Below are 26,586 nucleotides of genomic sequence, written 5' to 3' on the forward strand. Positions count from 1 at the left end.
AAATATAAAATCAACATTCAACCATTTTACAGAGTTACAGTTCATGTAAGGAAATCTGTCTATTGAAATAAATTAATATGGCCTTAATCTATGGATTTGACATGACTGGTAATACAGCTATGCATATGTTGGTCACAGATAAAAAAACATTTAAAGGTAGGGGCGAGGATCAGAAAACCACTCAGTATCTGGTGTGACCACCATTGGCTTCATGCAGCGCAACACATCTCCTTCGCATAGAGTTGATCAGGCTGTTGATTGCGGCCTGTGGAACGTTGTCCCACTCCTCTTCAATTGCTGTGCGAAGTTGCTGGATATTGGCGGGAACTGGAACATGCTGTCGTACACGTTTTGTCCAGAGCATCCCAGGCATGCTCAATGGGTGACATGTCTGGTGAGTATGCAGGACATGAAGGAACTGGAACATGCTGTCGTACACGTTTTGTCCAGAGCATCCCAGGCATGCTCAATGGGTGACATGTCTGGTGAGTATGCAGGACATGAAGGAACTGGAACATGCTGTTGTACACGTTTTGTCCAGAGCATCCCAGGCATGCTCAATGGGTGACATGTCTGGTGAGTATGCAGGACATGAAGGAACTGGAACATGCTGTCGTACACGTTTTGTCCAGAGCATCCCAGGCATGCTCAATGGGTGACATGTCTGGTGAGTATGCAGGACATGAAGGAACTGGAACATGCTGTCGTACACGTTTTGTCCAGAGCATCCCAGGCATGCTCAATGGGTGACATGTCTGGTGAGTATGCAGGACATGAAGGAACTGGAACATGCTGTCGTACACGTTTTGTCCAGAGCATCCCAGGCATGCTCAATGTGTGACATGTCTGGTGAGTATGCAGGCCATGAAGGAACTGGAACATGCTGTCGTACACGTTTTGTCCAGAGCATCCCAGGCATGCTCAATGGGTGACATGTCTGGTGAGTATGCAGGCCATGAAGGAACTGGAACATGCTGCCGTACACGTTTTGTCCAGAGCATCCCAGGCATGCTCAATGGGTGACTTGTCTGGTGAGTATGCAGGCCATGAAGGAACTGGAACATGCTGTCGTACACGTTTTGTCCAGAGCATCCCAGGCATGCTCAATGGGTGACATGTCTGGTGAGTATGCAGGCCATGAAGGAACTGGAACATGCTGTCGTACACGTTTTGTCCAGAGCATCCCATGCATGCTCAATGGGTGACATGTCTGGTGAGTATGCAGGCCATGAAAGAACTGGAACATGCTGTCGTACACGTTTTGTCCAGAGCATCCCAGGCATGCTCAATGGGTGACTTGTCTGGTGAGTATGCAGGCCATGAAGGAACTGGAACATGCTGTCGTACACGTTTTGTCCAGAGCATCCCAGGCATGCTCAATGGGTGACTTGTCTGGTGAGTATGCAGGCCATGAAGGAACTGGAACATGCTGTCGTACACGTTTTGTCCAGAGCATCCCAGGCATGCTCAATGGGTGACATGTCTGGTGAGTATGCAGGCCATGAAGGAACTGGAACATGCTGTCGTACACGTTTTGTCCAGAGCATCCCATGCATGCTCAATGGGTGACATGTCTGGTGAGTATGCAGGCCATGAAAGAACTGGAACATGCTGTCGTACACGTTTTGTCCAGAGCATCCCAGGCATGCTCAATGGGTGACTTGTCTGGTGAGTATGCAGGCCATGAAGGAACTGGAACATGCTGTCGTACACGTTTTGTCCAGAGCATCCCAGGCATGCTCAATGGGTGACTTGTCTGGTGAGTATGCAGGCCATGAAGGAACTGGAACATGCTGTCGTACACGTTTTGTCCAGAGCATCCCAGGCATGCTCAATGGGTGACATGTCTGGTGAGTATGCAGGCCATGAAGGAACTGGAACATGCTGTCGTACACGTTTTGTCCAGAGCATCCCAGGCATGCTCAATGGGTGACATGTCTGGTGAGTATGCAGGCCATGAAGGAACTGGAACATGCTGTCGTACACGTTTTGTCCAGAGCATCCCAGGCATGCTCAATGGGTGACATGTCTGGTGAGTATGCAGGCCATGAAGGAACTGGAACATTTTCAGCTTCCAGGAATTGTGTTACAGATCCAGCGGCAGCGGATGAATGGCACAACAATGGGCCTCAGGATCTCATCACTGAATCTCTGTGCCATCAAATTGTCATCGATAAAATACAATTGTGTTCATTGTCCATTGCTTACGCAGTTGAAGTCGGAAGTTTACATAGACTTAGGTTGTAGTCATTTAAAACTCGTTTTTCAACCGTTCCACAAATTTCTTGTGAACAAACCATAGTTTTGGCAAGTCGGTTAGGACAGCTTTGTGCAGTAATTTTTCCAACAATTGTTTACAGACAAATTATTTCACTTATAATTCACTGTATTACAATTCCAGTGGGTCAGACGTTTACATACACTAAGTTGACTGCATTTAAACAGCTTGGAAAATTCCAGAAAATATGTCATGGCTTTAGAAGCTTCTGTTAGGCTAATTTACATAATTTGAGTCAATTGGAGGTGTACCTGTGGATGTATTTCAAGGCCTACCTTCAAACTCAGTGACCTCTTTGCTTGACATCATGGGAAAATCAAAAAGAATCAGCCTCAGAAAAAAATGTTGTAGAACTCCACAAGTCTGGTTCATCCTTGAAAGCAATTTCCAAACGCCTGAAGGTACCGCGTTCCTCTGTACAAACAATACTATGCAAGTATATAAACACCATGGGACCACACAGTCGTCATACCACTCAGGAAGGAGATGCGTTCTGTCTCCTAGAGATGAAGGTATTTTGGTGCGAAAAGTGCAAATCAATCCCAGAACAACAGCAAAGGACCTTGTGAAGATGTTGGAGGAAACGGGTACAGAAGTATATCCACAGTAAAACAAGTCCAATGTCGACATAACCTGAAAGGCCGCTCAGCAAGGAAGAAGCCACTGCTCCAAAACCACCATAAAAAAGGCAAACTACGGTTTGCAACTGCACATGGGGACAAAGATCGTACCTTTTGGAGAAATATCCTCTTGTCTGATGAAACACAAATAGAACTGTTTTGCCATAATGACCATTGTTATGTTTGGAGGAAAAGGGGGGAGGGGGCTTGCAAGCCGACGAACACCATCCCAACCGTGAAGCACGGGGGTGGCAGCATCATATTGTGGGGGTGCATCATAGCAGGGACTGGTGCACTTCACAAAATAGGTGGCTTCATGAGGAAGCAAAATTATGTGGATATATTGAAGCAACATCTCAAGACATCAAATTGTATTGGTCACATACACATGGTTAGCAGATGTTAATGTGAGTGTAGCGAAATGCTTGTGCTTCTAGTTCCAACCATGCAGTAATATCTCACAAGTGATCTAACAATTTCACAACAACAAAGGAATGAATAAGAATATGTACATATAAATATATGGATGGGCGATGGCCGAACGGCATAGGCAAGATGCAGTAGATGGTAGAGTACAGTTTATACATATGAGATGAGTAATGTAGGGTATGTAAACATTATATAAAGTGGCGTTGTTTAATGTGACTAGTGATACATGCATTACATCCAATTTTTAATAATGAAATTGGCTAGAGATTTGAGTCAGTGTGTTGGCAGCAGCCACTCAATGTTAGTGATGGCTGTTTAACAGTCTGATGGCCTTGAGATAGAAGCTGTTTATCAGTCTCTCGGTCCCAGCTTTGATGCACCTGTACTGACCTCGCCTTCTGGATGATAGCGGAGTGAACAGGCAGTGGCTCGGGTGGTTGTTGTCCTTGATGATCTTTTTGGCCTTCCTGTGACATCGGGTGGTGTAGGTGTCCTGGAGGGCAGGTAGTTTGTCCCCGGTGATGCGTTGTGCAGACCTCACTACCTTCTGGAGAGCCTTACGGTTGTGGGCGGAGCAGTTGCCGTACCAGGCGGTGATACAGCCCAACAGGATGCTCCCGATTGTGCATTTGTAAAGGTTTGTGAGTGACACGTTTGTGAGCTTTTGGTGACCAGCCAAATTTCTTCAGCCTCCTGAGGTTGAAGAGGCGCTGTTGTGCCTTCTTCACCACGCTGTCTGTGTGGGTGGACCATTTAATTTTGTCCGTGATGTGTACGCCGTGGAACTTAAAACTTTCCACCTTCTCCACTACTGTCCCGTCGATGTGGATAGGGGGGTGCTCCCTCTGCTGTTTCCTGAAGTCCACGATCATCTCCTTTGTTTTGTTGACGTTGAGTGTGAGGTTATTTTCCTGACACCACAGTCCAAGGGCCCTCACCTCCCTGTAGGCCGTCTCGTCGTTGTTGGTAATCAAGCCTACCACTGTAGTGTCTTCTGCAAACTTGATGATTGAGTTGGATGCGTGCATGGCCACGCCGTCATGGGTGAACAGGGAGTACATGAGAGGGCTTAGAACGCACCCTCGTGGGACCCCAGTGTTGAGGATCAGCGGGGTGGAGATGTTGTTTCCTACCCTCACCACCTGGGGGCATCCCGTCAGAAAGTCAAGGGCCCAGTTGTACAGGGCAGGGTCGAGACCCAGGGTCTCGAGCTTGATGACGAGCTTGGAGGGTACTATGGTGTTAAATGCTGAGCTGTAGTCGATGAACAGCATTCTTACATAGTTATTCCTCTTGTCCAGATGGGTTAGGGCAGTGTGCAGTGTTATTGCGTCGTCTGTCGACCTATTGGGGCAGTAAGCAAATTGGAGTGGGTCTAGGGTGTCAGGTAGGGTGGAGGTGATATGATCCTTGACTAGTCGCTCAAAGAACTTCATGATGACGGAAGTGAGTGCTATGGGGCGATAGTCGTTTAGTTCAGTTACCTTAGCTTTCTTGGGAACAGGAACAGTGGTGGCCCTCTTGAAGCATGTGGGAACAGCAGACTGGGAACACCAGCTGGTCTGCGCATGCTCTGAGGACACGGCTAGCGATGCCGTCTGGACCGGCAGCCTTGCGAGAGTTAACACGTTTAAATGTTTTACTCACGTTGGCTGTGGTGAAGGAGAGCCCGCAGGTTTTGGTAGCGGGCCGTTTCGGTGGCACTGTATTGTCCTCAAAGCGAGCAAAGAAGTTTAGTTTGTCTGGGAGCAAGACATCAGTGTCCCCGATGGGGCTGGTTTTCTTTTTGTAGTCCGTGATTGACTGTAGATCCTGCCACATACCTCTCGTGTCTGAGCCGTTGAATTGCGACTCTACTTTGTCTCTATACTGACACTTAGCTTGTTTGATTTCCTTGCGGCGGGAATAACTACACTGTTTGTATTCAGTCATGTTTCCGGTCACCTTGCCCTGATTAAAAGCAGAGGTTTGCGCTTTCAGTTTTGCACGAATGCTGCCATCAATCCCCTGGTTGGGGAAGGCTTTAATATTCGCCATGGGTACAACATCACCGATGCACTTGCTAATAAACTCACTCACCGAATCAGCATATACATCAATGTTGTTGTTCGACGCTATCCAGAACATATCTTTATAAATATAGCTTAATAAATACATTTGATTGATTGATTGATAGTGCCGCGGGAATTCACCTAGCTTCCAAATAGGGGAGAAATGCTGAGAAATTCTAGATACCTTTTAATGTGTGTGTTTCTGTGTTTTTCCTCAGATCACCCATGGATGTGGAACATTCCCTACACCCAGGCTCCAGACACACACGGTAACATCTGGGTCCCCTCCTGAACCACCACGCCAGACACACACACACGTTCCCTTAAACATCCAGTTACCCGGACCCCTTGCCAGACCTTCCACATTCTGCTCCTATGGTGCACAGACAGGCTAAATCAAATGGAATGGAGGACGAGAAACTGTTACTCTCTCTCTCTCTCTGTCTCCCCTTCTCACTACCTGTCCAGTCCAACTCTGTCTCCTTAGTACAATTATAACTGTCTGTCATCTCTCATTCGTGTCGACCTTCTCCCTACCCTTCCTCCCTCCTTTTTTTCATACTGTCTGTCTCTCACTTGTCTTCAGTAACTCTGACCTAAAGGCATCTCTTAATTTCCATTACCTGGTGCTAAAGTGAGGAGATGACCTCCTCTCTCTCGCTTTTGTATACTGGCCTCACTCTAGAGGCTGGCCAAACCTCCTGCAGAACTACTTTGTTTGCAGACTTTTCTTCCAGCCCTACTCAAACACGTTGGTATTACATTGTTTTGTTATTGTAGCTATTCATTTAATCATGTACTGTAAGTTTCCTTTTTAATATGTGCAAAACAAATCACTCACCATGTTTGTTATTAAAAATAATTGTACAAATCCCTAGTATGATGAATCTCAATTATGTGCATAATGTAGAAAATGAAGAACATTTTATTTTGGGGGATAAAAATCTATACTCGTATGTGTGTGTATGTATGTATGTATATATATATATATATATATATATATATATATACACACACACATACAGTTGAAGTCAGAAGTTTACATACACTTAGGTTGGAGTCATTAAAACATGTTTTTCAACCACTCCACAAATTTCTTGTTAGCAATCTAGTTTTGGCAAGTCGGTTAGGACATCTACTTTGTGGATGACACAAGTAATTTTTCCAACAATTGTTTACAGGCAGATTATTTCACTTATAATTCACTGTATCACAATTCCAGTGGGTCAGAAGTTTACATACACTAAATTGACTGCCTTTCAACAGCTTGGAAAATTCCAGAAAATGATGTCATGGCTTTAGAAGCTTCTTATAGGCTAATTGACATCATTTGAGTCCATTAGAGGTGTACCTGTGGCTGTATTTCAAGGCCTACCTTCAAACTCAGTGCCTCTTTGCTTGACATCATGGGAAAATCAAAGGAAATCAGCCGAGACCTCATAAAAAAAGTTGTAGACCTCCACAAGTCTGGTTCATCCTTGGGAGCAATTTCCAAACACCTGAAGGTACCACGTTCATCTGTACAAACAATAGTATGCAAGTATAAACACCATGGGACCACGCAGTCGTCATACCACTCAGGAATGATTGGTAGAGATGAATGTACTTTGGTGCGAAAAGTGCAAATCAATCCCAGAGCAACAGCAATGGACATTGTGAAGATGCTGGAGCAAACGGGTACAAAAGTATCTATATCCAAAGTAAAAACGAGTCCTATATCGACATAACCTGAAAGGCCGCTCAACAAGGAAGAAGTCACTGCTCCAAAACCACCATAAAAAAGCCAGACTACGGTTTGCAACTGCACATGGGAACAAAGATCGTACTTTTTGGAGAACTGTCCTCTGGTCTGATGAAACAAAAATAGAACTGTTTGGCCATAATGACCATCGTTATGTTAGGAAGAAAAGGGGGAGGCTTGCAAGCCGAAAACACCATCCCAACCGTGAAGCACGGGGGTGGCAGCATCATGATGTGGGGGTGCTTTACTGCAGGAGGGACTGGTGCACATCACAAAATAGATGGCATCATGAGGAAAATTACATGGATATATTGAAGCAACATCTCAAGACATAAGTTACAGCTTGGTCGCAAATGTGTCTTCCAAATGGACAATGACCCCAAGCATACTTCCAAAGTTGTGGCAAAATGGCTTACGGATAACAAAGTCAAGGTATAGGAGTGGTCATCACTATGCCCTGACCTCAATTCTATAGAGAATTTGTGGGCAGAACTGAAAAAGTGTGTGTGTGCAAAGGCCTACAAACCTGACTCAGTTACACCAGCTCTGTCAGGAGGAATGGGCCAAAATTTACCCAACTTATTGTGGGAAGCTTATGGAACCATAACCACGTTAGACCCAAGTTAAACAGTTAAGGCAATGCTACCAAATACTAAATGGGTGTATGTAAACTTCTGACCCACTGTGAATGTGATGAAAGAAATAACAGCTGAAATAAATCATTCTCTACTATTATTCTGACATTTCACATCCTTAAAATAAAGTGGTGATCCTAACTGACCTAAAACAGGGAATTTTTACTAGGATTAAATGTCAGGAATTGTGAAAAACTGAGTTTAAATGTATTTGGCTAAGGTGTATGTAAACTTCCGACTTCAACTGTACATTCTATACATATCTTTGATAAACAAGCTTCCAGACCATCACAACAATGCAGCTGTATCAGTCAGTCAGCAATGCTTGGCAGAGCCTTGGAGTAGAAGCAGAGAACGCTGTTTTACAATGGTGTAATTGGGCAGAAACCTTGAGCTCAAATGGAGAATATGTGATGATTGCTGCAGGTTGTCTGTGGTGTTTGTAGCCTAGGCCTACTCATCTAGCCTGGGATTTTTGGGGGGGATGTTCAAATTTTAATCAACTGCTGCTTAGCAACTGTGATAGAAGCTACCTTTTATCGCCATGGCCATTGGTTCCCCATTGCTCCAACAATGTGTTGTTTTCATTATTTATGGCTGTCGAAAAAACTGAGCAACAATACTCAGCTGACAATACTCAACATTGAAGCTTACTACTTTCATCCTCTCCATCACTGAACGCAGCAAATGTGCACCTTTCAGTTTCTCAGTCCTCTCCTGCACTGCTCCGAATCGCTCCTCTGTCCCCTGCTAAAGTGTCCCTTTGTAGCCCTGTATACCACTCACAGGAGACTCGTTTTGTCCTGTTTGGCGAGAGCTATCAGAGACCCGGAAGTAGCCTACGCAGGACGTGTCAGTCAGCATTACAGGAGGGACTGGACTGGAGAGCGGGATAGGCGCCAAGGCAGTTTTCTGCCTGATGATCACTTACGCCTCGAACACTCCTACAGCGGCATTGCACCAAATGGTCAGCAGCAGCATCTGGATATGTGTGCAACAAAAGTTCAACGTTCACCTTCTGCTACCATTTCTGTCAAGCCGTCTACGCATACAATTTGATGCATACGTTTGATCAATCCAACATCGGCACCATACAGAACGCACTGCAGCTGCCTCTGCAACACAATGCTGCAAGGCAAACGCAGCGTTCCGTTGGAAATTAATGTTGGCTACTTCTGGTGTACCAAGGTGCAAGACCCTGTAGGTGTGATCGAGGCATTACAGTAGGCTACCAGCTAATGGCTAACAGATGGGCTCCCGAGTGGTGCAGTGGTCTAAGACACTGCATCTCAGTGCAAGAGGCATCACTGCAGTACCTGGTTTGAATCCAGGCGTCATCACATCCGGATGTGATTGGGAGTCTCATAGGGCGGCGCACAATTGGCCGGGGTAGGCCGTCATTGTAAATAAGAATTTGTTCTTAGTTGACTTGCCTAGTTAAATAAAGGTTTAATAATTAGCGAGGTAGTCGTGAAGCTACTTTTAAAGGTCCCATGTCGTTTGCACTGTGAAGCTGACCTCACCCAATTTCGCAAATTTGAACTGCATTGAGATAATAAGAACATAATGATATAGGCCGTTCCAGACTATTTTGGGATGTTTCTCTGTAATTATTTTTGCATTACCCATGCCAGAATTAATCAAATACAGTTCGCACGAGGGGTTTCGGCACCTCTAAGGAAATCTGACAAACAATGCAACTGTAAAGTTAGACTCAGCAATATGAAGTTGGCAGATATTTGTGTTTGAGTGATAAGTCGAAAGAACGCCAACAGCAAGGCTCAGTGCAACATGACAGCGATGTCATTGTTTGTTTGTAAAAGTGTTTCTTTATAACGTTAAAATAAATGTCTCCAAACGCAGTATCTCACATTCACAAATAAATATTTGTGTATGTGTGCCATTCAGAGAGTGAATGGGCAAGACAAAATATTTAAGTTCCTTTGAACAGGGTATGGTAGTAGGTGCCAGGCATTCTTGTGTCAAGAACTGCAATGCTGCAGAGTTTTTCACACTCAACTGATTCCCGCGTGTTTCAAGAATGGTCCACCACCCAAAGGACATCCAGCCAACTTGACACAACAGTGGGAAGCATTGAAGTCAACATGGGCCAGCATCCCTGAGGAACGCATTTGACACCTTGTAGATTCCATGCTCCAACGAATTTAGGCTGTTCTGAGGGCAAAAGAGGGGTGTTTTTAATGTTTTGTACACTCAGTGTATGTGTGCACATTGTACAATCAATTGGTGTGAGAGAGAGAGACTCAAAGACACTGCTCAAAAAAATAAAGGGAACACTAAAATAACATATCCTAGATCTGAATGAATGAAATATTCTTATTAAATACTTTTTTCTTTACATAGTTGAATGTGCTGACAACAAAATCCCACAAGAATTATCAATGGAAATCAAATTCATCAACCCATGGAGGTCTGGATTTGGAGTCACACTCAAAATTAAAGTGGAAAACCACACTACAGGCTGATCCAACTTTGATGTAATGTCCTTAAAACAAGTCAAAATTAGGCTCAGTAGTGTGTGTGGCCTCCACGTGCCTGTATGACCTCCCTACAACGCCTGGGCATGCTCCTGATGAGGTGGCAGATGGTCTCCTGAGGGATCTCCTCCCAGACCTGGACTAAAGCATCCGTCAACTCCTGGACCGTCTGTGGTGCAACGTGACGTTGGTGGATGGAGCGAGACATGATGTCCCAGATGTGCTCAATTGGATTCAGGTCTGGGGAACGGGCGGGCCAGTCTATAGCATCAATGCCTTCCTCTTGCAGGAACTGCTGACACACTCCAGCCACATGAGGTCTAGCATTGTCTTGCATTAGGAGGAACCCAGGGCCAACTGCACCAGCATATGGTCTCACAAGGGGTCTGAGGATCTCATCTCGGTACCTAATGGGAGTCAGGCTACCTCTGGCGAGCACATGGAGGGCTGTGCGGCCCCCACACAAATGCCACCCCACACCATGACTGACCCACCGTCAAACCCGTCATGCTGGAGGATGTTGCAGGCAGCAGAACGTTCTCCACGGCATCTCCAGACTGTCACGTCTGTCACATGTGCTCAGTGTGAACCTGCTTTCATCTGTGAAGAGCACAGGGCGCCAGTGGCGAATTTGACAATCTTGGTGTTCTCTGGCAAATGCTAAACGTCCTGCATGGTGTTGGGCTGTAAGCACAACCCGCACCTGTGGACGTCGGGCCCTCATACCACCCTCATGGAGTCTGTTTCTGACCGTTTGAGCAGACACATGCACATTTGTGGCGTGCTGGAGGTCATTTTGCAGGGCTCTGGCAGTGCTCCTCCTGCTCCTCCTTGCACAAAGGCGGAGGTAGCGGTCTTGCTGCTGGGTTGTTGCCCTACTACCTCCTCCTCCACGTCTCCTGATGTACTGGCCTGTCTCCTGGTAGCGCCTCCATGCTCTGGACACGACGCTGACAGACACAGCAAACCTTCTTGCCACAGCTCACATTGATGTGCCATCCTGGATGAGCTGCACTACCTGAGCCACTTGTGTGGGTTGTAGACTCCGTCTCATTCTACCACTAGAGTGAAAGCACCGCCAGCATTCAAAAGTGACCAAAACATCAGCCAGGAAGCATAGGAACTGAGAAGTGGTCTGTGGTTACCACCTGCAGAACCACTCCTTTATTGGGGGTGTCTTGCTAATTGCCTATCATTTCCAGCTGTTGTCTATTCCATTTGCACAACAGCATGTGAAATTTATTGTCAATCAGTGTTGCTTCCTAAGTTGACATTTTGATTTCACAGAAGTGTGATTGACTTGGAGTTACATTGTGTTGTTTAAGTGTTCCCTTTATTTTTTTGAGCAGTGTATATTAATTTGCACATATCCACTGTATATGAATTGCAACAAAGTTGGTTCCTGTTTCAGTCAGAAATTTGGTCAAGTTCTCCTGGGTCTAACAAAAACACACTAACAATAGAGCCTCCCACGATGCAGGCGATGGTTGGTGAAGAGCAACTGCAGAAACTTGCAGTAAAAACGTAATGACCTTTGATCACATGATGCAACACACTTTGAAAGGCACTAACCTACGACGGTCACCGACTTGGCAATAGTGATTTGCTCGAACACGCCCATTGAGATGACACAGTTACACACAGTAGCTGTGCAAATACACCGGTTCGCTTCACGCTGTTACAGCGTGGCAGCCACAGGACCAAAACTGAGGAGAAGTTTTGGGCCTTGCACTTCAACTCTCTTAGTTGCAGAAATTGACCCACTATTCTGTTTACTTTCTGCATCTATTTATCGCTGAGTCTAACTTCAATATGATTATTTAACATCGAATTTTTTTTTTACATTTCCTGTGGATGATAAGGTGAGAGTCGAGGTAATTGGGTATCTTTTTAAAGGAAACATTCCCAACAGTTATGGGACTTCTGCCAGAATGTCAAACTATACATGGGCTGTCCCACGAAATGAGTGCCTTTTGCATCCAGTATTGCATGTAAAAGCCTGTTATATCAAAGGAAGTGCCCTTTAATATAGACCACATAAGGAATTTTATGAATCAGATTTTTAACATGAATAAATAAATAATCACCCTCTGTGATTAACCCATTTAACCCCAACATTTCTCAATGTTTTCACCATCATTGTAAAGCCCTAGTTATTTAGTTTATTTGACAAAGTCATTCCTGAAGATTATTATTTATTTCATGTGATTAGGGATTTATTTATGTCTGTCCCTGATTTTACGTGAACTGAACTCTCGTTTTAATATGGAGAAATTATTATTATTATTTATTTATTTCCAAAAGAAAAATTGAACAGCTAATAGTTAAATCAGTGTATAAGCAGGTGATCTGGCTCTACTCTTTTTGGTCATTTGCTGTGTATTGTGGGGGAAAACGGAGCGGGTTGAGCATACCACGCCAACCCTGTTACTCATATTTAGTCTTGCGTATCCACAAATCCAAAATCACATTGTGGTCACACCAATATTTTTTTTACCTCAAGGCAAGTCATTTGATTGGCTTGACGTGTTGTGAGGAGTCACTCGTGTTGTGAGGAGTCACCCCTTTGTAGCTACTTTTGTGCCGTGGACTTCACCAGGCTTTCCCGATTAAATGCTGACTAGACCGGGCGAGTGCATGATGATTTTGTCCATCCACACCAGACATGATCAGGACACTACCAGTCAAATGTTTGGACAACTACTCATTGAAGGGTTTTTCTTTATTTTTTATTTTTTTTTCTATATTGTAGAATAATAGTGAAGACATCAAAACTATGAAATAACACATGGAATCATGTAGTAACCAAAAAAGTGTTCAACAAATCAAAATATATTTTCACCCTTTGCCTTGATGACAGCATTGCACACGCTTGGCATTATCTCAACCAGCTTCACCTGGAATGCTTTTCCAACCGTCTTGAACGAGTTCCCACATATACTGAGCACTTGTTGGACTCTCTGCGGTCCGAATCATTCCAAACCATCTGAATTGGGTTAAGGTCGGGTGATTGTGGAGGCCAGGTCATCCGATGCAGCACTCCATCAACTCTCCTTGGTCAAATAGCCTTTACACAGCCTGGAGGTGTGTTTGGTTATTGTCCTGTTTGAAAAACAAATGATAGTCCCACTAAGCGCAAACCAGATGGGGTGGCATACCGCTGCAGAATGCTGTGGTAGCCATTCTGATTAAGTGTTACTTGAGTTCTAAATATGCAAAGCACCCCCATACCATCACACCTCCTCCATGCTTCACGGTGGAAACTAAACATGTGGAGATCATCTGTTCACCAACTCTGCGTCTCACAAAAACACAGTGGTTGGAACCAAAAATCTCAAATTTAGACTCATTTCCACCGGTCTAATATCCAAATCAAATCAAATGTATTTATATAGCCCTTCGTACATCAGCTAATATCTCAAAGTGCTGTACAGAAACCCAGCCTAAAACCCCAAACAGCAAGCAATGCAGGTGTAGAAGCACTGCTCATGTTTCTTGGCCCAAGTAAGTTTATCCTTATTCGTGTCCTTTAGTAGTGGTTTCTTTTCAGCAATACGACCATGAAGGCCGGAATCCGGAATCACACAATCTTCTCTGAACAGTTGATGTTGAGATGTGTCTGTTACTTGAACTCTGTGAAGCATTTATTTGGGCTGCATTTTCTGAGGCAGGTAACTCTAATGAACTTATCCTCTGCAGCAGAGGTAACTCTGGGTCTTCCTTTCCTGTGACGGTCCTCATGAGAGCCAGTTTCATCATAGTGCTTGATGGTTTTTGCAACTGCACTTAAAGAATTTGTATTTATTTTATTTAACCTTTATTTAACTAGCCAAGTCAGTTAAGAACAAATTCTTATTTACAATGACAGCCTACCAAAAGGCAAAAGACCTCCTGCGGGGATGGGGGCTGGGATTAAAAATAAATGAATAAATAAAATATAAATATAGGACAAAACACACATCACAACAAGAGACACAACACTACATAAAGACAGACCTCAGACAATAACATAGCAAGGCAGCAACACATGACAACACAGCATGGTAGCAACACATGACAACAACATGGTAGCAACGCAGCATGGTAGCAGCACAAAACATGGTACAAACATTATTAGGCACAGACAACAGCACAAAGGGCAAGAAGGTAGAGACAACAATACATCACGCAAAGCAGCCACAACTGTCAGTAAGAGTGTCCGTGATTGAATCTTTGAATGAAGAGATTGAGATAAAACTGTCCAGTTTGAGTGTTTGTTGCAGCTCGTTCCAGTCGCTAGCTGCAGCGAACTGAAAAGAGGAGTGACCCAGGGATGTGTGTGCTTTGGGGACCTTTAACAGAATGTGACTGGCAGAACGGGTGTTGTATGTGGAGGATGAGGGCTGCAGTAGATATCTCAGATAGGAGGGAGGGTTTTATAAATAAGCATCAACCAGTGGGTCTTGCGATGGGTAAACAGAGATGACCAGTTTACAGAGGAGTATAGAGTGCAGTGATGTGTCCTATAAGGAGCATTGGTGGCAAATCTGATGGCCGAATGGTAAAGAACATCTAGCTGCTCGAGAGCACCCTTACCTGCCAATCTATAATTTACATCTCCGGAATCTAGCATGGGTAGGATGGTCATCTGAATCAGGGTTAGTTTGGCAGCTAGGGTTACGATAGAGGAAGAGGAGCGATTACGATAGAGGAAACCAAGTCTAGATGTGACTTTTGCCTGCAGCCTTGATATGTGCTGAGAGAAGGACAGTGTACCATCTAGCCATACTCCCAAGAACTTGTATGAGGTGACTACCTCAAGCTCTAAAGCCTCAGAGGCAGTAATCACACCTGTGGGGAGAGGGGCATTCTTCTTACCAAACCACATGACCTTTGTTTTGGAGGTGTTCAGAACAAGGTTAAGGGTAGAGAAAGCTTGTTGGACACTGAGAAAGCTTTGTTGTAGAGCATTTAACTCTAAATCCGGGGAGGGGCCAGCTGAGTATAAGACTATCATCTGCATATAAATGGATGCGAGAGCTTCCTACTGCCTGAGCTATGTTGTTGATGTAAATTGAAAAGAACGTGGGGCCTAGGATTGAGCCTTGGGGTACTCCCTTGGTGACAGGCAGTGGCTGAGACAGCAGATTGTCTGACTTTATACACTGCACCATTTGAGAGAGGTAGTTAGCAAACCAGGACAAAGACCCCTCAGAGACACCAATACTCCTTAGCCGACCCACAAGAATGGAATGGTCTACCGTATTTTTGGTTACAACATGATTCCATATGTGTTATTTCATAGTTTTAATGTCTTCACTATTATTCTACAATGTAGAAAATAGTACAAATAAAGAAAAACCCTTGAATGAGTAGGTGTGTCCAAACTTTTGACTGGTACTGTATATTCATTGTTTTACCACTTGAGATGGGAAGACATGTTTTTTATGAAGTTGAACATGTGCTCTTTATGACAGAATGTTAAAATGAAGTGAAATCAAACTCTCTTTTTTTTACCAAGTTACACTTCTCAAAATGCACCGAATTGGTGGAACAACCCACATACTGACTTATTAGGAAGGCTTTCATGTGCCTTCATCTGACACGATGCGGAGGCTCCTTCTCCCAGGGTCCTCAGTGTCCTCGCTGCCGCCGTAATGGTGTGCAGGAGAGGCTGCTGCTGCGGTGTGGTGAACGAGGATAACGCGCGGTTTCTGATGCTGGCGGTGCTGATCGTGCTGTATCTGCTGTGCGGTGCTGCGGTGTTCTCTGCGTTGGAGCAGCCGAAGGAGCTACAGGCAAACGAGCAGTGGGCGCAGCGCTTCGAGAGATTCACCCAGAAGCACAGCCTTAACCGGACCGACTTGGAGACATTTCTCCGGTTCTATGAGGAGGCGAACATCGCCGGTATCCGCGTGGATACACTGAGACCGCGCTGGGATTTTACCGGCGCCTTTTACTTTGTTGGGACCGTGGTGTCGACCATAGGTAAACTCAGAAACAAAGCCAGAAGGTTCAGTAAAAAATGTATTGTATAAAAAAGAATATATAAAAGTGTATTGCAAAGAAATTCACTTTTAATCAAAATGCACCATTTGAATCATTTAGAATTAGGTGCCATGCACCAAATTTCAAGAAAAGCATGTTTTTATGTTGCATACCTTTCAAAAATGGTTGTTTATATAATTCAGGAAAATAATTGCACTTCAAAAGATAGGACACTGTGACACCTTGACAAACGGATTAACCGAATAACCCATATATCTTCATCCCTATCAATGAGAGAGAGAAATTAATACTGAATTTATGCCGGAAAAAATATATAGGCAGGTCTGCGATTTAATAGATATAGCAGGATACAATCAAGGTAGATAAACATGTAGGCATTTTGGTACTGGAAATACTCTCCTTTAGTCTACTGTAGATCACCATGCAGATAAAGGAGACAGAAACTAATTACATATTGGAGACATTAAATATACTTTTCTCCATGTGACAAAGAGCTTTGACGTTGGCCCTTCTCGGGAAGATGAAGTTGACCCAGTCTCAGAAATCATTGTTCCGTTAATTGGCAGCTCTTATTTCTCCCAATCATTGCTAGCTTTAAGGCTAGAAGGAAAATGAACATCAAATTACTTATGACATGAGTGATGACATCAGTTTTGCCAAAAATGATATGGCTATTAATCATTCAGGTTATTTATTTTCATTGCAGATATTTATTTTCTGTGAACACTTATTATAAAAATGTCTAATTTGGCACACAGAAACGAGAGGCCATGAGTAACTTGGTCAAATAGAATGGCACGGATAAGCCACTAGTGGGCACCTTTGAGCACTGCCCAAGCAACGCATTTGATTGTTTTAAAAAAAAAATTTAAAGGTACTTATTGGCCTATAGCAGTCTCACTTAAACCCTCATATCTCTTGCCCCGTTTGACATAGACTTGAAACTTTGTATGTAAGTTGGTATCTTTCCTCATGCTGAACAAATTTACCTCAAGGACCCATAAGGTCCATCAGGATAGATTTTCCTCCATCATGGAAATTGTGGAAAACCTTTGAAAAACATCAAAATGGGGGAAAAAAGTCATATGCAACTTCAAATTTGGTCTTTGAACACATCACTCATAAAGAATTTGAGAAAATTAGATTGATGAATTCAAAGATGGCCACACTATACCAGTAGATGCATATTAGCACACACGCTATTATGCAAAAATATGCAAAAACAAGCCCTTAGTTTAAGAAAAGCTCAGGAATTGGCCAAAAAGATGGCTAAATTATTGATAAATCAGGAAATCCAATTGTACGTGTCCATTTCCTTTGGAAATCCACTCCACAATGGCCAATCAACTTGACACTTTTAAGGGTCATCAAAGACATAACCATGATTGAACCATGTTGAGTTTGACATTGATATCTTAAAAATAAGGAAACTATTAACAATTCACTTTTTTGACTATGTAACACTAATGCTTAAAATATAACATAAAAATCTTCTCATGGACTAAATGTCATATGCAATCAAAATTTGGTCTTCGGACTCATCATAATAACCCTTGAAGATGTTGAGAAACTATTTTTTGACCTTTATTTAACTAGGCAAGTCAGTTAAGAACAAATTCCTATTTACAAACCCTAACGACGCTGGGGCAATTGTGAACCGCCATATGGGACTCCCAATCATGGCTGGTTGTGATAGAGCCTGGAATCGAACCAGGGTGTGTAGTGACACCTCTAGCACTAAGATGCAGTGCCTTAGACTGCTGCGCCTCTCGGGAGCCCATCTACTATACCAGTAGATGCATATTAGCACGTACTAAATATATGCTAAAATATGCTAAAAATACTTTAAACATATTTTTGTGAACCATAGCACCAAATGACAGCGATTTCCCGGCCTTCTTCACTCACGGTTTTTGAGCACCGCCCAAGCAAGGCATTTGATTTGGTTTGGTCAAAAAGAGTGGCACAGATTGGGGGAACCATCATAAGCAGTCTCAATTAAACCCTCATACCCATGATGCATCTCTTAACTTAGTTTGAAAACAGCTAAGGGATTGGTTAAGAGATGACTGAGTTATTGATAAATCAGGAAATCCGATATGTGATTTTACATTTAAATCCTTTGTAACTCCACTCCACAATGGCCTATCATCTTTAGTTTTCAGGGTCATCAGATATTACCTTGATGAACCATGTTAATGTACAGTGTATCTTAAAAAACAAGGGAACTATTAACAATTCTCTTTTTTACAATGTAACACTAATGCTTATGTAACCGATGTGAAATGGCTAGCTAGGTAGCGGTGGTGCGCGCTAATAGAGTTTCAATCGGTGACATCACTCGCTCTGAGAACTTGAAGTGGTTGTTCCCCTTGTTCGAGCCCAGGTAGGGGCGAGGAGAGGGATGGAAGCTATACAGTTACACTTAAAAAAGAATAATAATAATAATCTTAAAAAATCTTCTCATGGATTAAAAGTCAGATCAAATCAAACTTTATTTGTCACATGCGCCGAATACAACGAAAAGTGTAGATATTACCGTGAAATGCTTACTTACAAGCCCTTAACCAACAGTACAGTTCAAGAAATGGAGCTAAGAAAATATGTACAAAAGAAAAGAAAATGTTTAAAAAAGAATAATAATCGAAAAGTAACTTAAAAAACATATACGAGGCTATATACAGGGGTGCGGTACAGGTTAGTAATTTTTTAAGTGACTATGCATAGATAATAAATGGCGAGTAGCAGCAGTGTACAAACAAATGTAAATAGTCTGAGTGGCCATTTGATTAATTGTTCAGCAGTCTTTTGGCTTGGGGCTAGAAGCTGTTAAAGAGCCTTTTGGTCCTAGACTTGGTGCTCCGGTAAAAGCTTTCAATTTTGGATGGGGAGCATTGATCGATTGAACACCTCTGGAGAGACCTGAATAATGGGAGAAACTCCCCAAGTACAGAAGTGCCAAGCTTGTAACATCATACCTTAGAAGACTCAAGACTGTAATCGTTGCCAAAGGTGCTTCAACAAAGTGCTGAGTAAAGGGTCTGGAATACTTATGTAAATGTGATATTTCAGTATTATTTTTAATACATTTGCAAAAATATCTAAAAACCCATTTTTGCTTTGTCATTATGGGGTATTGTGTTAATACATTGTAGAATAAGGCTGTATCCTAACAAAATGTGGAAAAGTCAAGGGGTCTGAATACTTTCCCGAACATGCTTACATGTGCTAAAAAGACTTTAATGAACTTATTCTCATGAACAATAAATCAGATTGACTGCAGATTTAGTATGTAGACTCAATAAATTAGCCTCTAATGATTTTGAGAATGAGTATTTGCTGCATTCAAAGTCGACCAAGCTACACCACTAGATGGTACCATATCACACCAGGGCTATAAGAACTGAATCAATGAACATGGGGCCATGAAATTTGGTATGTAAACCTTATGCATATGTCCGTAGAAGCTGTGTGAATATAAAGCCACTGCAATAATAAAGCTGATCTACCCCCTAATTTAAGAAAAATACAAATACGATATTTCGCATTGTTCATCTGCATAATATAAATCTGACACTCATTTGCATGGGACAAAGTCCTCTTGATCAACAGTTATTGCTCTAGTATCTATAGTGCCAACAAATTGTCTGGTGCAGACAATTATTGATCAAGTGGACTTTGTCTCATGCAAATGAGTGTCAGATTTATATTATGCAGACAAACAATGTGAAATGTCATGATTTATTTGTATTTATTTTTAATTAGGGGGTAGATCAGCTTTATTATTTCAGATAGATTGTGGCTTCTGTCAATGTAATTATCTGCATAATTTCCAATGCTACATATACCTCTCCTTTTTGTAAATATATTTTCTTTTAAATAGATACATATATTGTAAATATTTTCATTCTGAAATATTGTGATTAGCATATCTGTATATCTGTATAATTAGTATAATGTATAATTTCGGAATGCTAATGTAGAGTTTACCAACTGAGAATTGAATAACTTGTACATTTCCACCTTGTTGCCTCTGGACAAATTGGCTTAAGAAACTCTGGAGAATCCTATTTGTTAGAAAGAGTCAAAGAGTCAAAAACAAAAACAAAACGGTTAAGAGAACAATTCTGAAACCACAAATCATATTCAAACCATATGTATATTATTTGGTGCTCAGACCAACCTATAGCACTAGACTAAACTTCGCTCGTTTCGTCCTATTCGCTCGTGTCGTTTATTGAGAGATAACCATGGTAATACTTTCACTGATTACACATAAAGGAAGGAAGTTCCTACATGATGGAGTTCTTGCTCTATCTAATTGAGCTTGTATCCTTTCTGTCATCCTGTGAACCCTGTTTCTTTGCTGCTCGCACCTACATATTCTTGTTCTTGTTCTTGTTCTTGTTTCCAGTATGCTGTCAACCGTCACAAATCAGATACAGTTGAGCACTTTGCCTCCCTCCTCGGCGTCCATATATCCTTTACTGAGAGTGTGTAACACAAATGAAGTATATCACCTACAGGCAGCGGATGACACAGCCAGAGGTTAGAAGTTGAGTACACGATGCTCATATAGAACGTGATGATGCTCAAAGGCTGTTTGCGCAGTATGGGGTGACCCCCCAGGCTAGCCCCACTATGCAGACTGACACCTCATGCATTCTTAATGATATGTTTCAAGGGAAACCAGTCTTTTCTGAACACTGAGTTTTAGTGAGAATGACAACAAGTGTCTTCTCTCTATCCTCATGGTCAAGGCTGAAAGAAACATCATACTGTGGTGCGGTGGTCTTGTCATCCTCTATCTTAGTAATTAGATAAGTCAATAACAGTCCATTTTCTAGCGCCGCAAAAAAACACTTCTTTGGTTTCGGAGACCTGGCAAAACAAAGTAAAACCAAAAATAATAAAGATGTTTTATGCAGTGAAATGTGTTGTTTTACAGGGTCAGCCATAGTGGTACGGCGGCCTGGAGCAAATTAGGGTTAAGTGCCTTGCTCAAGGGCACCTTTGTCGGCTTGTATATTCGAACCACCGACCTTTTGGCTACTGGCCCAACTCTCGAACCTTTCGCCGTCAATTTTATCTCAACTGTATATCAATGACATGTTTTTTTGGAGTGGAGGGAGAATATTATGTTACTGGTTTGAAAATGTATTTGTCAGGGACCACAGGCTATATGAAACGGTTTTGGGTAAAAGTAGTAAAACTAAATGCATGCTCTTCAACCAATCGCTGCGCTCACCCGCCCGCCCGACTAGCATCACTACTCTGGACGGTTCTGACTTAGAATATGTGGACAACTACAAATACCTAGGTGTCTGGCTAGACTGTAAACTCTCCTTCCAGACTCATATTAAGCATCTCCAATCCAAAATTAAATCTAGAATCTGCTTCCTATTTCGCAACAAAGCCTCCCTCACTCACGCTGCCAAACATACCCTCGTAAAATTTACTATCCTACCGATCCTTGACTTCGGCGATGTCATTTACAAAATAGTCTCCAACACTCTACTCAGCAAACTGGATGCAGTCTATCACAGTTCCATCAGTTTTGTTACCAAAGCCCCTTATACCACCCACCACTGCGACCTGTATGCTGTATCTCCCTCACTAACTTTAAGCATCAGCTATCTGAGCAGCTTACCAATCACTGCAGCTGTACACAGCTCATCTGTAAATAGTCCATCCAACTACCCACCTCATCCCATATTGTTTTTATAAACTTTTTTGTTGTTCTTTTGCACAGCAGTATTTCTACTTGCACATCATCTGCACATCTATCACTCCAGTATTCATTTGCTAAATTGTAATTACTTCGCTACTATGACCTATTTATTGCCTTACCCCCTTTTGCACATATTACCTCCATTTGCACATATTGCACATATTGTATACAGACTCCCTACTGTGTTATTGACTGTACTTTTGTTTATTCCATGTGTAACTCTGTGTTGTTGTTTATTGTCGCACCGCTTTGCTTTATCTTGGCCAGGTCGCAGTTGTAAATGAGAACTTGTTCTCAACTGGCCTACCTGGTTAAATAAAGGTGATTTAAAAAAAAAGGTTTAAAAAAAGGTTATAATATAGGGTATAGGCAATAGGATATACCTCCGTCAATGTCAATGAGAGAATGATATGTTGGACACACTAACAGAAGCCAATAAAGGCCGTGCTTTATTGCTAGCATCTCATTTCCCTCTCCTCCAGTAGTCTCAAGCCTGTTCTTCAGCCCTGACTCTCTTTATTTTTTTAAATAATGAGTTTTTAGGAATGGATCTTTCATCTCTGAGGAGCACATCTGTGAGAATGGTAATTAAAACCCCCAGTTGCTAAATTAGCATTGAACTCAATGGGATGGAGGAGTATAGCGATGGATGAGAGAGAGATATGCTAAGAAAAGGTATTATGAGACATCGCCACCTACGGCAACCTGGTTTACTTTCTTCTCCTTAGAAGTGGATGAGGGATGAGGGGGGGGAGGCACTTTAGGAACAGACAGAGAGGGAGGGTAAGGTAATTATGATGAATGGAACTTCACCATTTTAATTTCTCTCCTGAACATCTACCCTCTCTCTCTACCTCCATCTCCCCTTCCCTTCAAACCTCTCTCTTCTAAACCTCTCTCTTCTCCTCCACCCCTCCCCCTGTCTCTGGTCAGGATTTGGCATGACCACCCCGACCACGGTCAGTGGCAAAGTCTTCCTCATCTTCTATGGCCTGATCGGCTGCGCCTCCACCATCCTATTCTTCAACCTCTTCCTGGAGCGCATCATCACCGTGCTCGCCTTCGTGCTCAAGTCATGCCACGATCTGAAGCGCCGGCGCCAGGGCGTCATGCCCCACGATGGCCCCAGGGGGGAGCCACCGCCAGGACCCAGAGATAGAGGCAGGGACAGTCTGGCTGGATGGAAGCCTTCTGTGTACTACGTGATGCTGATTCTTTGTGTAGCTGCTGTGGTGATATCCTGCTGTGCCTCGGCCATGTATTCAGCGGTGGAGGGGTGGGGCTATCTGGACTCGCTGTACTTCTGTTTTGTGGCGTTCAGCACCATCGGGTTCGGGGACATGGTAAGCAGCCAGAGGGTTACGTACGACGGGAACCAGACAGCCTACAGACTGGGGAACTTCCTGTTTATATTGATGGGTGTCTGCTGTATCTACTCGCTGTTCAACGTCATATCCATTGTCATCAAGCAGGTGAGGATTTTTTGTTTCATTGATGTTTGTTTTATGAGCAGTTGTGGTTGCACGCATGCACAGACACACACATTGTGGGAGATGGCGTGCATTCACTCTCTGTCTTTACTCTGTCCTTTCCTATTGGCTATCCCTCTCTTGCTCTTCCTCCTCACGCACGCACGCACGCACGCACGCACGCACGCACGCACGCACGCACGCACGCACGCACGCACGCACGCACGCACGCACGCACGCACGCACGCACGCACGCACGCACGCACGCACGCACACACACACACACACACACACACACACACACACACACACACACACACACACACACACACACACACACACCAGCCTCTTTCTCTAGGTATGTGGACGTTTTACCAGAGCACTATCATTAGCAATGTTACAGAATTTCAAAGTTTCATAAAAACAATACATTTTCCCAAAACTCAAGCAGACTCTCAACTGGCTGCTGAGAAAGCTGGACATCTTCTCCTACCGAGGTTGCTGCCACTGCTGCCCCGCCGGGATCGCGAAGAGATTGCCCCCGCGCCGGAATGCCGTGATGCCCAGCGGCACTGGACATGGACACTCTCGGGCGCGGCGGACTGTCTCTATAGAAACGGACGCGTTGAACGAGAGTGAGACGGACGGAGGACGGTGGATGTCAGGGGAGATGATCTCCATTAGGGACTTCCTGGCAGCCAATAAGGTGAGAGGGTCCCCGGGTAAAGAGAACATTAAAAGTTCCCTCTGTTACTTTCATCTCTGGTCAAAAGTGTTGCCCCTGCACTTTATAATTTGAGGGCATGGGTCATGTTTTGACTGTATTTACAGTATCTAGTACCCGGAGTGGCCAATAGGGCTAGGGACCCATTTAAATCAATGTTTCAGACTGCACCTGATCTATGTTTCTTAGTGCTGTCATGCAATATGGAATGTGTGATATATTGTCTGTATTGTTGGAAATATATTTATGTGGATTGGAGATGCAAACCCTGCACAAATGTAACTGTTACAAAGGGACAGTAAAGTTTGGTAACACTTAAAGGTACACTCAGTGAGATGAAGTTGCATGCACGAAGTAAACACAATGACCTTTAAATGGCAACCGGGCTACAACACAGATCTCCTGTGCTACAGGTCGAACCGAGCCCTAAGAAGCGTTGAAGCGCAAGGCTAAACTTCTTTTGCCACGTTGTAGCAGCATAAAGCGCACATCTGCACGTGCTCTGTGTGACAATGTGTGAGAGCAAAGTCTTGCCTGAAGGCATGCTTTAAAACTTGTTATGAACATGTAGGAGCCTTTATAACGTCTTATCTTTTGTCTAGTTATGAAAGTATCATGTGAACCTCTCCTCGCCTCTCCAGGTGAACCTGGACCTGATGCAGAAGCAGCTGTCGGAGGCAGCAACCAATGGGATCCCTCGGCCTTCCGTCTCCAACCAAAACAGACAGAATGGTTTCTCTGGGGGAGTAGGGGCACTGGGCATCATGAACAACAGGCTGGCTGAGACCAGTGTGGATAGATGACTGAATATTACAGTCATTATGTAGGCTTACTACACACCATACAGAGAATGATCAAAACAGATACTACATCTCTCAAAACCATGTGATTCGAGAGACAAAGTGGACAGCAGGTGCTCACTGAAGGAGGGATGGTTTGGGTCGAGTCCAAAAGTTTTACATAGGTCACAGTTGGAAAAGGTTTTGGAATGGAACCATTGAACGTGGTCCATAGAGACACTACACTGTAGAGAAAACAACTACAATGAGAATATCAGAAAACATCCTATGGAGCCTCAAAGAGCAGACCTCATCAGAGCTTTTACATAGCGTGAGAATGACTCATAGTTTATCAGCAATGTGTGGCACTCTTCGTTATGTATGGCAGCCATTTTGTCCCAGAATGTTCAGTGACCGTGACACATCAGCCATTGTGGTGGAGATGTTAGGGGTTATGATGCCAAACGGTCTTGTCCACGATCATGTTTGCCTTTCCCTTATTGACACCTGTACAGTATTTGTTATTGACAGCTATGGTGTTGTTTTGTAGGAGACAGATCATGCTTTTATGCTTGAATAGGTGCTCAGAAATTAAAATCAATTGTCAAATTCATAAAGATCTTGATTGAGGAACTCCCCTTCACTCTGCCATAAAAAAAATCATCAAGATATCACACTATATTGTAAATACTGTTCCACAAATGTTATAAACTACAAGGAAAACACTGTACTGATACATTTGATTGATTCTAAAAGTGCTAGCTGCCATTTATCTGTAACAGAGTAGTACTTCTTCCTCTCTTTGGTTTTTAAGAAAAAGAAAAATTGAAAGAAGACTGAAATCTATTACTTGAAATTGCACATACTAATTTCAAACTTACCCTGCGCCCCTTTTAAGAGTTAAAAAGGAGACATTTGCAATGTTTCAGGAAAAACTGAAATCAATTAAAGTATGCAGGAATAAATACAATTTACTTATAAATTCTGTTCATATCTCAGCGCTCCACTTCTCGTCTTTTGAAGGTAGAACTTAATGTACATGCGGCTCTGAATTGCTAATCGGACAGCTGTTTTTTGTAGCTGGATACCTGATGTATGTGTGGGTGGTCTGGAACATAGAGTCACCACACACCTGAATAATGGATGATGCAGGACATCAAAAGACCTTTTCTTTTTTCTATTTTCCTCTCTCCCATTGATCTTCTTCGAATTTCGGTCGGGGAAGTTTGACACTTTAAATCAGGGGACTCCCGAGTCATGACAACGCAGGGTTGAGTGCAGGGTTTGGAGCCTTGTTGTACATAAAAAGCAACCTCAGAAGGCGTTTATAATATCGTCTTCCCATCTCTCTCTCTGTTACAGTCCCTGTGCGCTACTTGAAACGATGCAAGAAATCCCTAACAGTGTGTTGAAATAATGTGAACAGAGCAATGTGTTAGGATTTTATGAGAATGAAAGGGATTGTATAAACAGTGTGGAGATAGACATTTGATTTGACTGGCTCTTTGCGTGTTTCAACGTCATTTTAGTTTAGGATCATATTGCACATTATGTCAGCAGTGTAGGCCTCTTTTCTGGAGGGGCTTGCATCCTTCTGGCAATGCATTATCATCTGCCACTGCTATAATTAAAGGTTTCTATTC

The 26,586-nt window shown here is 43.2% G+C and overlaps 2 protein-coding genes across 2 annotated transcripts in view; both read left to right on the forward strand.

Moving 5' to 3' along the window:
* Window positions 1-6,251, forward strand: part of tdp1 (tyrosyl-DNA phosphodiesterase 1) — a 64,340-nt gene extending 58,089 nt beyond the window's left edge. The window contains exon 16 of the mRNA XM_020487544.2: window positions 5,597-6,251. Coding sequence (XP_020343133.1) covers window positions 5,597-5,670 — 74 coding nt within the window. The 3' untranslated portion in view covers window positions 5,671-6,251. The remainder of the gene's footprint in view (window positions 1-5,596) is intronic.
* A 9,584-nt stretch (window positions 6,252-15,835) lies between these two features.
* kcnk13a (potassium channel, subfamily K, member 13a) lies at window positions 15,836-26,586 on the forward strand. The gene is made up of 4 exons (XM_020487068.2): window positions 15,836-16,219; window positions 22,905-23,443; window positions 23,892-24,146; window positions 24,806-26,586. Exons 1-4 carry the CDS (start codon window positions 15,889-15,891, stop codon window positions 24,965-24,967), a joined length of 1,287 nt encoding a protein of 428 aa, XP_020342657.1. The 5' UTR covers window positions 15,836-15,888; the 3' UTR covers window positions 24,968-26,586.

This window comes from Oncorhynchus kisutch, linkage group LG7, assembly GCF_002021735.2.
Source record: "Oncorhynchus kisutch isolate 150728-3 linkage group LG7, Okis_V2, whole genome shotgun sequence".
Taxonomy (NCBI): Eukaryota; Metazoa; Chordata; class Actinopteri; order Salmoniformes; family Salmonidae; genus Oncorhynchus; species Oncorhynchus kisutch.

Coding starts and splice junctions, on each gene's coding strand:
- kcnk13a (XM_020487068.2), top strand. CDS start 15,889: ATGGTGTGCAGGAGAGGCTGCTGCTGCGGTGTGGTGAACGAGGATAAC. Junction 16,220..22,904: donor GACCGTGGTGTCGACCATAG/GTAAACTCAGAA, acceptor GTCTCTGGTCAG/GATTTGGCATGACCACCCCG. Junction 24,147..24,805: donor ACTTCCTGGCAGCCAATAAG/GTGAGAGGGTCC, acceptor TCGCCTCTCCAG/GTGAACCTGGACCTGATGCA.